Source organism: Cuculus canorus, chromosome 2, assembly GCF_017976375.1.
Source record: "Cuculus canorus isolate bCucCan1 chromosome 2, bCucCan1.pri, whole genome shotgun sequence".
NCBI lineage: Eukaryota > Metazoa > Chordata > Aves > Cuculiformes > Cuculidae > Cuculus > Cuculus canorus.
Genome location: NC_071402.1, coordinates 63,708,679 through 63,724,792, shown reverse-complemented (window position 1 = coordinate 63,724,792; position 16,114 = coordinate 63,708,679). Strand labels below are relative to the sequence as shown.

The following is a 16,114-nucleotide window of genomic DNA, read 5'->3' as shown; positions in this document are numbered from 1 at the left end:
TTTCCAAATGAATCACAGAAATCATCAGAAAACAGCAGAATTTAATAAAACTCAACATATTTTCTGCCTTCAAATAAAATATAATCCTATTTGATACTACAAGCACTAGAGTGAGTAACGCCATCAGCTTGTTTGAATATAAACTGTCCTATTACAAAGACCATCAGGGCTTATCTCACAGTTCTTTGAGTTGGTGTTTCCAACATAATTCTTCATCCACGTGCACTTCTAGGAGCTAAAATTCCTCTGAAAGACTGGATATATATTGACAAATCCATTTAAGTCATACATTTATGGAAGCACAATTGTAACTCAACAACATGCAACATACCACTCCTCAGATATATTTTTTTTAAACAGATGCACAAGTAAAACTAACATATGCTAAGTTTATACAGTTTAGTTTATGCAACTTATATTTGTATCTAAAAGAAACAGAATATTAATAGAAACAGTCACTTTACCTTGGTGGGAATTCGAGATGTTAAAAGAAACGCCCGACATGATGCCAGCACCTATTGAAAAAAAAATCCAACAGAATTTGTAAGAAATACTTTTCAGAAATAATATTAACATTCTTTTCCAGGAAAATTCTGAAATCAGAGGGAGAAAGTCTCTGGCAGAGTGAGTGTCGATTCCCTCTGCTGTCATATGCTAAAGGAAGACAAACAGGGCTCAGATCCAATAGTGCACAGTGAAGTGACTGCTGCAATCTGATCGGTTATCATGAATTAGCAAAGCATTGAACTGAAGGAATTTTTAATCAATCTCTTAAGAACATCTAATAGAAATCTTAGTGACATTTTAAAAAGATAGCAAGTCCTACCAGGAACATATGATGTACTTTAATACAACAAAAATATGCACAATAAACATGATATTGTTAGTAATATAAGCAAACATTTTCTTTTTGGACATACTCATGCATTTCTATAGTAACAATGCAAAGATTTCTCATTGACACCACCTGCATTTCTTCTTAAGCAAGGACAAAGAACCCCATGATTAGATTAGTGAGATCAGTAACTCTGGGAAGAAAACACAACAAAACAAATATTTCAGAAGTTTGCCTATCAAAATACAGTATCTATAAAAGTACCACTCCAATCTCCAGAAGAATGTTCCACTTATGGATTTTATGCTTTGCAAAAGAGATGACTCACTTCACAAAATTACAGTAATTATTTTTGATTTACCTGCCTACAGAACCAGCTACTGTTGGCTAATCTTTTCCCAGATTTGGTGATTGGATTTCAGCTTCACCACCTCAGCTGAAGCACATCTTGCTAAAATCTAACAGCACAAATGCCGTACTCATGTTGGATCTTAGCAGACTGTTTCAGAGCTGATGTGATTAGACCTAGTACTCTGGTTATCACTACCGTAGAGCCAAACTGCTACGGAATAGTAACCATTGCCTCCTATAAGGCTCACTCCTTCACTGAAGGCTCATTACGCTGGCTGGCACACCACTGCTTCTGCTCGACTGGTACATCCAAGACCTGTCAGACAGACTTGCCTTGTCCTCACACACGGGGGAAAAATGGTCTCTCTTGTCCTTCCCCCAGCTGTGCCTAGCACACGTATGTCTTCCACAATCCACACACAGAGAAGAGGAAGGGTCAATCAAAGCAGTATTACCACTGCACAACCACAGTTTCCCCAGCCCAACAGCAGCTCACTGTCTCTCAGTGATAAAATCTTGATTTCTTCCCCTCCCTCCCTCACATTCTCAGGGCAGCCACCCACAGTAGGTGCACATCGCTCTCTTGGGAGCCTCTGGAGAGGATCACATCCTCGGTCATGTCCTGTGTGCTCACAAGAAAAGCTTCACCATCAGTGAGAGTGCCCTCTTTCACCCATCATCATACCCACAAACAAGCTGTCCAGCTCTGAAGACGGGCAGGTTATCAGGCACCCTTCCCTGCTCAAGCACCACCAGCAAAATACCTTCAGAGCAGCACATAAAGTCGCTGCAACAGCTTCTCCTGATCTGCTTTGGATGACCACATCTTATATGTGGAAGTCAGACAGTCAGGAAAGGACAGCTTTTGAAAAACTGCTTTCTATATTTACCTTCTAGGTATCAGGCTACAATATTAGTCGCATAAATGTTTGTGTATTGCCCCATAACAGGATGGCTGGTCACAGGAAAATCAAAGAATCACTGAGTCTGGAAAAGACCTCTAAGACCATCCAGTCCAACTGTCAGCCCAACACCACTGTGCCTACTAAACCATGTTCCTAAGGGCCACATCTCCAGGGATGGCTGACCCTATCCACTTCCCAGGGCAGCCTGTTCCAATGCTTCACCACTCTTTCAGTAAAGAAATTGTTCCTAATATCCAATCTAAAGCTTCCCTGGTGCAACTTAAGGCTATTTCCTCTCCTCCTATCACTTATTACTTGAGAGGAAAAAATCAGCACCCACCTCATTATAACCTCCCTTCAGGTAGTTGTCAGGCTCCTCTTCTCCAGACTGAACAACCCTAGTTCCCTCGGCTGTTCCTCATAAGTCTTGTTCTCCATCCCCTTCACCAGTTTCGCTGCCCTCCTCTGGACACGCTCCAGCAGCTTCATATTCTTCCTGTACCGAGAGGCTGGAAACTGAACACAGTATTCAAAATACAGCCTCACCAGTGCCAAGTACAGGGTGGCGATTACTCTCCTGCTCCTGCTGGCCACACCATTTTTTATATAAGCCAGCATGCTGCTGGCCTTCTTGGCCACCTGGGCCAGCCACACTGCTGGCTCATGTTCAGCCACATGTCTACTAGCACCCCTAGGTCCGTTTTCCACCAGATAGCCTTCCAGCCACACTTCCCCAACCTTGTAGCACTGCATGGGGTTGTTGTGACCAAAGAAAATCATGCCACAGTCCTGTTACAAAACATCTGCCTGCATATACAGGTTCACACAACTTTATGACTATTGACAGGGTCCCTTTAACATTATTACAGCACACATGAGCAGTTCAAATATCTTTGTTAAATGCAAACCAGGTAACCAGAAGGCTGTAACACAATTGTGTTGGAAAAGGATGTTCCCAAAGCGCACGTCTGTGTCTTCCCTTTGTACCAAAGCTCCCAAAGTGATCTTGCTAAAACCAACAAAGCTGAAGTATCCACTCACCTTAAGAAGATGCACTTGCATATAAAGGAGAAGACTGCTGTAAGACAATGCCCCAGCTCAGGCAGTAAAGAAATGACCCTTTGGCAATAAGATGGTACAAAAAAGCCTGAGCCCTCTAATTCAGTAGTACTGAAGTTTCTACAGTTTCTACAGTTGAGACTGCCACAAACAAAGTTTGATTTTTACAGGAAGTCAATTGAAGACAAGATCAACTATTACTGCAAAATTAATGCCCCGACTTGACAACAGCAGGACTAAATTATTTTTTTTTTTTTTTGGACAGTGGCAGAATTGGCCAGGAGGAAACCACATTTATCACAATTTCAGTTGCTAAAATCCACAAGGACACACTATGACCTTTGACAGGATCAGCTTTAGTTTACTGCTTTCTGCTTTATTTTTAATAATTTCAAAATTTTATGCAATATCTGCATTTTAACATCACCACTCCTTTCATGTTTAGAAACACAGCAGCCTCTACCCCAAAGCAACTTGAGAATTGTTGGATAAGCTGCAAAACAGGCACAGGTTTCATCTACCTCCTTCTCCTCGGTAAGGCTGCAGTGCATAAACAAATAGTGGCTATTAAGATACTGGCTCACCCACGTCTCTGTCAATAAGACTCTGCATGGTTGTTGACACTTGCAAGGGCAAGAGAACACACATTGCAGACTACTTAAAACAACGTATCACCTTACTCCTTCCCTTGCAATAGAGAGTGCTGGCGCCAAAGGCAAAGGCACCGGAGGTGTTTTCTCACTGACAGTTCAAGCCCTCTTTTAAGCATCAAACTGTTTTTGTGAAGGAAGTCCCAAGTCTCTGTGCATTCCTCTGACATGAATAACAACTATGTGCTTAATTGCACAATCCTCTAGGGCTTTTGGAAGTATCCAGGAGCACTGGGTTTTATGAATAGGCAGGTTCTAGATTTCCTAGAGTTTTTCATTTCTTTATACAGAAAACATAAAAAGCAAAAGTAGCCACCAGTTACCCCCTAGCAGCTCTCAGGCACCTTACGGAGAAAATTCTGATACTGTTATACTTCCTTTGCACCCAAGAACTTATTTTGATAGAGGAGAAGGAGTGTCATTGCTGTGGTCAACACAGGCTGAGAGACTTGGGTCTGTTCAGTCTGGAGAAGAGAAGGCTCCAGGGATATTTTATATAGCAGCCTTCCAGTGCTTAAAGGGGGCCTACAAGAAAGCTGAGGAGGGGCTTTTTATCAGGGAATGCAGTGACACGAGGAGGGGTAGCAGCTTTAAGCTGAAAGAAGATAGATTTAGATTAGATATTAGGAAGAAATTTTCTGCTGTGAAGGTGGCAAGGCACTGGAACAGGTTGCCCAGAGAAGCTGTGGATGTCCCATCCCTGGAGGTGTTCAAGGCCAGGTTGAATGGGGATTTGAGCAACGTGACCTAGTGTAAGGTGTCCTTGACCATGGTGAGGGGATTGGAACTAGGTAAGTCTTTAAGGTCTCTTCCAACTCAACTCATTCTATGATTCTAAAGTTAAAGTCACTTTGAAAACCAGAGATTCTGTAGAGCAGACTACTGTTCCAGGCACAACTCTTAGAGCGTTCCCACAACCCATCAGGAATGTCAGGTGGGTATAGTGTATACCCTACCTTATCTTCTGATAAGAAAATCACTTGTTCAGGCTCAATGAGTCACAGCCCCATTCCACCATAACAATTCTGTTTGGTCACAAGTAGTATTCAATCATTACTAAAGTTAAAAGATTCCATCACAAGATAAACACACATAGGGTAAAATAAAGAGACTCAGGACTAGATTAATGCTTTTAACACACTTGAAAGCCAAAAGGTTTGCAAGTGACGGATGTGAAGGCAGCAAGCACATCCAGGTGAGTTTCATACAGGGTACATAACCTGGTTGATGCTACATGGAAGGGACAATAAAAGAGAATTATATTTAGGTTACAGTATTTTCGGTCTGTCTTCCTACTCTGCCTTTCCTCAAGCATCAAATACAATTATCATTAGAATGTTAAATGACTCTTACTCACACACAAATCCCCAGGTTGATGATTTCTTAACATTTTTATCACTCCAAATTCCTTAACACTCCCTACACTGCTCACAGTACACAACAAGTCAAAACTTGGAAATTACTTAGGAAACATTCACCAGAAACATACCCTGCAAATTATTTCTTCAGAGACTTATATCCTACGAGGTCATCTTCTATTTACCAGAATAAATAATTTGTTTCAGTAAGTAAAATTAATTTGAACACAGATCCTCAGCAATTACATCAACAACACATAAACATGCAGATGCATTTTGTGATTTATTGTCAAATCCTAGCCTTATTATCCAGTTTAGCACTGTAAGTTAAATGAACAGGGCTGCAGTGGGTTAACCCAGCCACCCTACCTGGCAGTCAGTCTTGAGAAGATCATTAGAGCAGCAGAGCTCTGTGCTAATTGCATCTGTTTTGCCAGAAAGACCACAGCAACTCAACCCCACCTTATCTATATTTGAAGTAGTTTCAAATTCAGAAGCAAATGGAAGAAATCTTTTAAAACTCACTAATACTCTTTCTAAATTGCCCAGGAATAAAAAGAGTTCTGGAAAACACAGTGAGCGTACACGGCTTCGTGATGAAACAGAAAACAAAATGAAACCATCCCAGCACTCCATGGGCCTTGGGAAGTCACGTGATGTTCACTCCATTCACTAGCACAGACATTTTGAAACTTCCCCCTGCTGAAATCTCAAAAAAAAACGATGAATTAGCCAAACTTTCTTCTCTTGGTAGACACAGATTAAAGAAAAAAAAAAAGCTTAGTACATATTTGATTAACTGTTTCAATTTTACTTCTTAAAATACACTCTCTGCTCCTTTCCTTCCATTGAGTTTCTTTTCCCCCAAGCACCTGCCACTTTGTCAGCCTCAAAAATACTTCCGTGTCTTCCATTATAATTTACTTGAGGAAAAAAGCCTTTGTGACAATTTTTTTTTACTTAGATATCCATAATTTTGAATATCCCTTGAAGCCCAGAAGAGAACTGCTTTTCTTTATATACCCGTTTGTTACATCATCCTTATTTTTATCATTATTCATTACCATTATTACCCCAAATATCATCATAAGTCTCCACACTTACTAGCTGTTTTGTGATTTCTATCATAACCTTTCCTTTATTACTACTGATTCAATATCTAATGTATACGTAATAACATGAGGTAAAGCAGCAGCACTAATACAGGTTTTGTTTTGTTAAAAGATGGATGAATCAATACCTGTTAGAGCATAAAGTCTCTCTCAGTCCCTATAGGATTGACAGTTCATTTCCTGGGTTGCATGACTGACGCTGTAAATGCTCCATCCTGAAGTGACTGGGGTTTGATTAGATAAAAGGCCCCTTTCAGCACCATGTTAGAGATATTGGAGCTGGTTTCAAGCAAGGCAGTCTCTGCTAAAAGCACTAAGCCTCCCCACAAAAAGAGGGTAGCTAGCATCCTGGAGGTCTTTTTGGAGGGCTAATTAGCTCGGGCACAACATGAACATATATGCTGCTTCTGAAGTGATGATATCACTTAGCATATGGTGAGCTTCTCCGCAGAGCGCTGAAAACAGCAAAGCAGCCCAGTTCAGCCCGTCTAAAGGCTCACAGCACTCACCCACAGCCCTCTCAGCTGTCCAAGGCTGAATTTGACTTTGATCATTTGATCTTGGTTACTTTTGAAGTGTCATCTACGATGAACCAATTGACTAACCTTATTCACTGCTGCTCCAAATGCCTACTTAGCTGGGGAAGATCCTCTAGGAAATGTTAGTACAATTCAGTTCTTGGCATTCACACACAAAACCCACAATTTTCCCTCCCTGAGCTGACCTTAGCCAAGTTGAATGCATTCCCAGACTTGTCTAAGTCGCCGGTGCCTGTTCGGCCAGCCAAATACCTACACAAAACACACTGCAGAGCAGACCTTTAGCAGTAAGAGAAGCTGTTACTTGTATCTGTACAATTCTCTCCTTCCCAAGACGGGGGCAAGCTCTGCAGCACAAGCAACAACTTTGGCCATCCCTATCAGGATACTGCTCTGCTGTATGTTTCTCTACAATCACTCCTGAAGTCAACCATAGCGTCCTCAACAAGGTCCCATCACTGGAGCTATGAACAAGAACCTGTCCGCCTGCCCTCTGCCCTGCCACCGGCACACTGTGCAGAGCACAGGTTTCCCCTGTTCTTTACTGCCATTGTACTGCATTAAAAACTCAAGCCTCATCTGTTACGGGTGATCATTTTCCATATTTTCTGTATGGCAAAGGACAGTATGGGGAACAGCTTTGATTAATACAAGTTTTCACAAAAAAAGTGGGGTCAGATATCAGAACCACTGGCAAAAATTCTGCTGTGTTTCAAGAAAAGAAAAGTATCTTTAAAATTAATCTACTGAGCAAGACAGGGGACACCACAAGATGGCACAACAGAGTCCTTCATTGAGATTACCCTTTCTGTCTAAGTTAAAGAGGACCGTCTCAATAGAAACACTTATTTAGCTTTTGGAAAGCTGTTCCAATATTCAGAAACAATTCTCCTTCAAAGGCGAAACTTAACAAGTTATCTCTGGATGGTAGTTAAGAAAAGTATCTTCACTGTAAAACTGACAAAAATCGAAACATGGACATGTCAAGAGATTTGCATAAAACAAAAGGGCAAAATGAAGTGGCAAGAGTCAAAGAGAAGCTTGGACTTAACTCCTAATCCTGGAGTAAGAGAAGAAACAACATAGCTTGGACTTTATCAATAAATCGAAACAAAAACTTCTGCCTAAATGAAATCTGTTAGTCCTCCAACAGCTATTACTCTCACCCTTAGGCAGCATTCTGGCCCCGGCAACTACTTGTAAAGGAAGCGTGAATCCAATTGCTCTTCTTGAATCCTTGAAGCATAAATAAATACAGACACTTGCTACAACCCTGTGTGCAATGTGTAACTGATCCAGCTACTCCAGGAAAGGTGGGATTTCAGAAGATGCTGAGACAGGAAGGAGGTCATCTTTGGCCAGACACCCCAAAGGCAGCAACAGGAGCCATGGACACCCCAGCTGCCAGGCCTTGACACTTTAGGGAGCTTGTGGTGTGGTCACTAGCGGTGCAGACTGGGACTCCTCTGATTCAGAGACTGTACTCACACTGAACAATTTTGTATCATAATCTTTCATTTCCACTAACCACAGAGCTGCTCGTGGAGGGGCAGCTATCTACTGTGTATGCACACGTATGGCTCCCTTGTTCTTCCACCCAGCCAGTTATGAAACTGATTTCCATGCCATTGTGAGACATGTCCAACACGGAGCGCTTAAGCCAAGGCAACCCCCTGCAGACTGCCAAACCTCCTCGCCGTTCATCTCACCACCACCCAATTTCCAACAACAAAACACTCTGGCGCTCTCAAGCACTAAATACCAGAAGACCTAACTACCATGTTATTTAAGCCTGTCTTGAGCCATAAAAAAAGGAAACAGAGAGCAGCAGTGCTCACTGATAACAGTCCTCTCCGAGGCACTGTACCCAGCTTGGGCTGACTCCAGTGGGGCAGAGGAGGGGAGCAGGAGCGGGTGAAAGCTGAACAGCATACATTCATTTGTAATTCATCCATGAAGCATGTAACCCCAAAAGATTTTTTTCCTTCTCTGCATCTACGTTATACATAAATGGGTCACTAGCACATTAGTGATCAAATACCTTTATTTCAGACTTTTTCCCACTTTCACTCTCCTCTGTATATAGCCATTACACAGATTCATTGCCTCAATTCAGGATACAAAGCACCACAGCAGGATACCTTCCCTACATAGCAGCCTTTTAAGATGTTCTAGCCCTTGATATTTGGCTAAATAATAGGTTGAAAACATTCAGTTGACTTGTAATTTGAAAGGACCTGGCTCCAGCATCTTCTGTGTCACAATTTTTTATGCTCCCGCATTACTTCTTCTCCATCATAAAAAGAGAATACAGGCATCCTTTAGAAAATCCTGTCACTATCCCTTCCTGGCGTTAACAGAAACATCCATACATCTTCCATCTCCGCACATGGAGCCTCTTCCTGTGTTTACAGACAGCAGGTAAGACTAGAAGCATTTTGGCATGTAGCATAGAGTGTTGTTTCCATGCAGAAGCAGCTGAAATAGATTTTGCTATTGCAACGCTTTTATTCTTATCTTCTTTAACTTCGTCACTTAGAAATGCCAGATTAAACATTTTGCAGCATTCCTTGGTGACAGGGTTGCTCTCTTTCTAAGTATGTCACACACCACTACAATGCAAAATTTTAAAGACTAGGAGACAAAACAAAAACCTTAGGGACAGAAGAAGACCACAATTTGATCCGTAATGCAAGCATTTTATAAGAAACTGCAATACAACCATTCTTATTTGCTTTTAGTTATCAACAATTAAACAAAGATTCAATTAGTAAAGTGCAATGCACTTCCTTTTTCCCCTTTTGCTTCCCCATAGAACCCTTTTTCCATCTGTATCAACTGCAAAACACAAAATACACACTAGAACTAACATGACTGTGACAGTCACTTCATCCTTAATCACCTAAGGCACGCTGCAAGTCTTCATCTTTTTATATTTGCTATCTTAAGACCATCAAGCTTTCAAGAGAGTAATGGTTCTTAAGTGCTGGAACCAGCCACTTGGTTGTTTAAAATTCTTAAGAGCCACCACTATACTCCCAACCCCCAAACTTGAATTTTTTTGTTATACTGTTTTACGTTTTATAAGATGATCTCTTTTACAGTTATTTTATTCCTAGTTTATCACATTTCCCCTCAGCTAAAGAAATATTTTCTTCCAGAGCTTTAAAAGGCTTTCCAGAAAAGGGAAGAAAAGAATAAACAACTCCCCTGTCCCTGCACAGGAAGACAGGACTGAAAAGGACCTCCCTTTCACTGCCTACTGCCATCCCCACGTGCAACTCCTTTCCCATAGCTCCCATACTTTATTATTTAAGTGGTGGGAGCTGAGGATGGCCGAAGTATCCTCTGTTGGCTTACCCGGTGCCAACCACTCACTCACCAGCTTAGTTGATTAGTAGCTAGCATCTCCCTGGAAAACACACAAAAGCTTCTCTGTCAGGCACTTCAGGCTTACAGCCAGGGCAGCCACATACCAGAGGTGTGAATAATATTCCCACTCCCCCATCATGCAGGTGCACGATGCTGGATGAATTGCTTTCTTACGAAATTCTGCAACAGATGATAAATCCCAAGTCACTGTCCCTCCCCCTACTCCCACTCCATCTAAGCAGAGTGAGAGCTACATGCAGGAAACCCGGAGGCGAGGCCGGCTTTGGGCAGTGACACAGCCGATTGCATCTGGTTTCCCCTTAGACAGAAATTCAGGAATTGCCACATTCCAGGAAAACAATTTTGCCTCCAACATCCTGCAAAAAAAATACTTGCAGTTTCACCCCACTCCCAACACACATCTTTCTTGTCTGCCAATTGGGCAAAAACCACTAAGTAACTGTTGAAAGAGAATTACTCTTTGCGCTGATTTTTAGAAGTCATATGATATCAATTATCTAATGCTGTTCATTATTACAAATTAATATGCTTCTGCCCAATATAAAAGCTATTTTAATACTCTCGTTTTGTGAGGATTCTTATTTAAATTTATCACACTAATATTGCCTTTGTTTTACTTGTACAGTTTCTTTTATAGTTTATTACCTTGACAAAAGGTGTGTAATAACAAAATATCTCTATTTAGCTGACAAAATACATCAATTTCTAACAGCCAAATGGAAACTAAACTTCAAAACAACCGCAGAAAGCATGCTAAAATAAACAGAAATTACAATGCATTGAATGCAAAAGCAAGTAATTCTGCTCTTCAAACCCTGAAGTCAAGTACAACTGTCACTAAGAGTCAACTCCTAGCTATGTAGGAGACTCACAACAGTTTGTAAACCACATTTGCCCCAAACAAACCAGAAGCTACAGAAGCATACAGCTAACTAGATCCTTCTGGGCTTTATCATTTTATCTAGAACAATGATTTACAAGCTCTTCAATTTGCAGATTCTTTTAGTTTTTGCTATGGAAGTACAGTCAGTCAAAAAGGAACATAAATCTGAGAACAGCCGTAGCAATTTCTAAGTGGCAGGTTTGCAGGCAACATTCTGCCCTGTTCCCCCAATAGCCAAGACTTTCCCCCATCCTTTCTGGAACCACTTAAGCTCTTCTGCTGACCAAGTAAAGCCATTCTCCACTCGTGCTGGGGTATGCGAGGCAGAAAGGGCTCATGGAACAGCAGCACCGGCCAGGCTGAGCAACTGGAGCAGCCCCTAGGAGCTGGCAGGACAATTCCCCCACCTCAGGAGCTGTCAGATCAGGTTCCTGAGACCCAGCCTGCAATTTCAAGAGGTTGCTCTTGCACACACCCTAAAAATAATCCTGGGTAGATTGAACACAGATTCAAAAACTGTAATTGAGACATTGATGCGTTGTTTTTAAAGGAATTTCTAACAAGAAGAAGAGCTGGTACGAGGTCACAAATATGAAGGGAAGGCAAGCGCTCACCTGGCTGAACAGCTCAGAGTTCACACTGCAGCAAGACCAGCTCCCCCATGGCCTAAGCCCACCATACCACCAGCACAGAACCACCAGATGGGCCCAGCAGAGCCAAAGGCAGCCTCCAATGCAGCAAATGTGCAATTGCAACAAGCCTAAGTCAGCCCAGCAGCAGTACGGCCCCGCTGCCAGCAGCAGCAGAGGCACAGGAACACATGTGACCTAACTGCCTAACAGCTTCCCCATCCCACAGATTTTTAGGCTAGACTGAGCTCCAATGGTGAGGTTACTCTGTTTTTAAAGGAAATTTATGGATTCCTTGAATAACACAAGACAAGCCACAAGGTATTGTGATTGCAGCACGGATGCAATTTATAGCACATTCTTTTTAGGCTTCCATTTTCCCAAGCACCACCACACCTCTGCCATCAACACAGCTAGACTAGTAATGAAAACAGAGAGGAAAAATTAACACAGGCAAAACTAAGAAGCCAGGATGCCTTTAAGAACAGGGTGCCTAGGTCTATTTTCTCTGCCTATTCAATGGCATGGCTGAAACTCCACTTGCTCTACCACCACAGATGTACTGCTTTTAATAAAGCTGAGAAGTCTTCACCTGAAATTCAACACATCAAACTTTTTCATGCAGTATCTTTTCAAGGCTTTACCTTTTCCATCCTGACACATGGTGTTTACACATACAATCTCTGTCTTTATCATGTTCTTAAGGCAGGCAGTTCCTATAAAAAACAAAACCCAACAGGCCTTCAGCCTGCTACAGACAGACCCTTCAACACAACTTTAAACTCAACATGTTGTCATCATGGCTTCAAAGCCAACGTAAGGCAAATACCACGCTAAAATCTTCTTGAACCATCTTCTCGAACCTTCTTCTTAAAGAAGTATTGTTGTTATTCCCATTTTCTAAGCTGTGGTTTCTACGATTCTTAGTGTTGGTGAACGCGTTGGGGTTTTTTTTACTGCAAAACCAGACCAAAATGCGGGTAACTAGTTTTCACAATAATGTACAAGTGCTTATCCTTCAAAAAACTATTACAAGTGTTCGGTTTCTGGGGTGAACTCCACTCAGTTGCTACTGCTGCCTTTCCTTGTCACCTATTAACTTCATGTGGGGTTTTAATACTTAGTTTAGGTAGTGCAAGATCTCACAAGTGAAGTTTTGGTTTGGTTAAAAGACAGTCCCTCTAAGTTTCATTTGTAGGAGTAAGCATTACAAGTGCAATTTTAATTTTATCGCAGTTTTAAATTACGGTACTATTACACACGCACCAGTTTAGCTAAATTTACTTCTAATGTGACTGTCAGCCTTAGCCTAATTAAGTTCACCATGACATTGATTAACTATTGCTGGAGTTATACATAACCTGTCAACTACTTAAACTCATCTGGATTCAGTCATCATTGCTCGTCTTTTCCCACAAATCATAAAGGAAAACATTGGCAATTCCGCTGCCAAAATAGCCGATCAATGTATGTAATTCACAACTTTCCAACCCACTCACTGCTTATTATCTCTTCTCAGGATCTTTTCTTGCTTAAAGTTCTAAATACGTTTCCTATGCCTTTTGTTGAGCTTTGATACTTATATCAGCACAGAAGTTTCATGCAAGTAATACTAGAACCTTTAAAAAAAAAATATCACTGCAAAGTTTTTTAATTGCACTGTTAAATTCCCAAATACACCACAAATTAATGATCACAGTCTGGTTAGCAGAAAATTGCACCCAACAGAACATCAGACACATGGAAGAGTTGAACTCTGCCCAGACACAAACACTCATAATATTGGACTGTTAACTTCATTATTCAGTTGAGAGCATTAATGATGTCGGTAAAGCACAGTCATCAAAACCCCAAACCTCCCACCAAAATTGCAGCTGGAACGCCTCCCTCCCAGCCTTGTTTTATCTTTAATTTCTTCTGTGTCAGGGTTCTGTGATCACTTGTCTATGCTTTTTTTTTTTCTTTTCATGTAGACTGGATTCAGATGTCCTGTCTTTCCCTTTCCTAAATCCCAGCATTTTTCGCACAGCAAGCGCACCAAGACAACAAGGAGAAGAAATCACCCACATAAACGTGTCTGTCGTGAAATTTTGACTTTTCAAATTCAGTCACATTGCAGGGCTCCCACCAATTCTGAAAGGGCCATTACTTCCTCCTTGATCATAAATTAGATAGGAAATTAAGAGACCTTCTGTCCTCAGAGATTTCTCCTAAAGTAGTGGTCAAGGGAGACAGAAACATCGGGATGCCCTATTGACATCTACTAATAAAGAAGCTCCAAGAGATATTACTTTGCTCAACCTAAAAATGCAAGGTGACACATTTAAAAGAAAAAAAAAAACCAACTGGCTTTTCACCTCAAATGAACGTCACATTATCATGATCATAAAATAGGTTTCTAATGAGGCCACTCCCACCCTAGAAGCTATTACCATACACAGGTACGTGATGAAGGCCTTAATTTAAAAATGTAGATTACAGAAGCAAGTATGTATAACTCTTTCAAGAAAATACGCCAAATGCCAGGGGTTTTAATTAATATATCCTTTTGCTCACACTTTGTATGACAAAGACCACAGTGCTTCATCCAACAGGATCAGCACAGAGCCTATAACTTCAGCTCCTCAGTCTGATGCCTCAGAGCAGTACTAGAAACTGAGTGTCTGCTGTGGTTGCAACAAAAAATGCAACAGTGGTAGGGGCAGCAGTTTCACTTTTCTTGGAGCCACATGAAAATCTGTAAGAGCTTTCAAACTACGTCATTGACCCTCTTTGTGGCACAAATCAATTAATTCTATGAAGTTTCTGAATCCCAGTAAATTAGCCAGGGAAACACAACCATTTCCTCCTCCTCAAGGTTCACAATTTATGACCTGACCCTGGTTGTAACGATTGTGTCACTATAAACACATGCCGAATGAATCACAGCTGTCTGGAAATAGTGGTACTCAATAACGCTCCCTCCAAAGGGGTCAAAGCCTGTAGACCACAGGTATCCAGGAGCCCTGCACAGGGCCAGTGCTGCAACAGCCTGACAGGACAACCACAAATGAACAGGCTTAGCAACCTTGAAAAAGCGAGGTCAAACAGAAATGTGATGTAAGACATGAGCAGACAGGGCCAAGCCTCAGCTTTCATAATTTGGGCATCATTCCTGCGGAGGGAAACATGAAATAAATACTTCCCTGCAATCAAACTGGAAAAAAAATTTTATGCAAAGCAAAAAAACTACAGAAGTGACAAACGTTAAGGTGGTCACCTTCCAAGGACTAATACAAATTTTCCCTCTTCACTCAATTTCCAGCCTTTGTCACCTTTTTGCGTCTGGAAAGCAGCACTATTAGTTCAAAGACTGCAACATCCCACACAAACCTTCATCAGTAAGGACAGTGTTTTTTGTTTATACTGTCTGAATTTGCTACTTGTTAGGAATATGCAGATTCTGAATAATAATGGAATAACAGAACCATTAAGGTTGTAAAAGACCTCTAAGATCATCCAATTCCAACCATCAGCCCAACACCACCACGCCTATTAAATCATGTCCCAAAGTGCTATGCGTACATGTTTTTTGAACACTTCCAGGGATGACAATTCCACCACTTTCCTGTCCTCTTCAAAGCCATAGTTTCATCTGGACCACCACGGGCCCGGAAATCCACCATACATTCTGACATTTCATCCAGTTTTGTGGGTTTTTTTTTTTTTCCCCAAGTGGAAATGGATAACATGACCAGAGAAACTACAATGTGTACGGGTTGCAGAGACCAAGGATAGGGGCTCACAAAAGGGTTAATCTCTGACAAGTCAAGCTGTGAATACCTGACACTCACTAGGGACTGCCTCTCTCTTAAAGGCAAGTTTACTCTGGGCTAAATTTGTCACCTTTCATATGCCTACATTTCAACCCCAGTGAACTCAATTCTTACATTACAAAATGCACAGCCTGCCCTTTTGCCTGCAGCTGCTTCTGTGCTATTTGCACCAGGTTTCTGCCTGGAGCTTTGCCTCTCTGCTCCTGTACCCAGAAGCTTGAAGCTCATAACTGGCAGATCTAGGACACCAAATAATTTTCACAGAAAAGTCAAGAAGCTTCTGAAAACAACAAACAACCAAAAAAAAAAGTCTCTGTTGATGTAATATACATACTCCTTTTCAGCAGCAAATGCATAAATGGTTGCAGAACCAAAGTTCCTTTAAATAAGACAGTGCTGTTCCATTCCACATTATTAGTTAAAAATACCATCCTTTGCAATGCATATACTCCTGTGATTTATATGTCCAATTTAATGCTCCATTACAAAAAATAGTACTAATTGAAGCATTATTTTGTGTTTCATTGTATATAAATAAATGCAGAGAGACTACAAATATAAGGTAACCAACAACTTCAAAGAAAT

General features: G+C 41.2%; 1 protein-coding gene across 5 annotated transcripts in view; it reads right to left on the bottom strand.

Moving 5' to 3' along the window:
- The window catches only part of CARMIL1 (capping protein regulator and myosin 1 linker 1), a 194,127-nt gene that overhangs the window by 111,414 nt on the left and 66,599 nt on the right, over nucleotides 1-16,114 (bottom strand). For all 5 annotated transcript variants that reach the window (XM_054057344.1, XM_054057346.1, XM_054057347.1 and 2 more), the window contains exon 3: nucleotides 465-515. In XM_054057344.1, coding sequence (XP_053913319.1) covers nucleotides 465-515 — 51 coding nt within the window. The remainder of the gene's footprint in view (nucleotides 1-464; nucleotides 516-16,114) is intronic.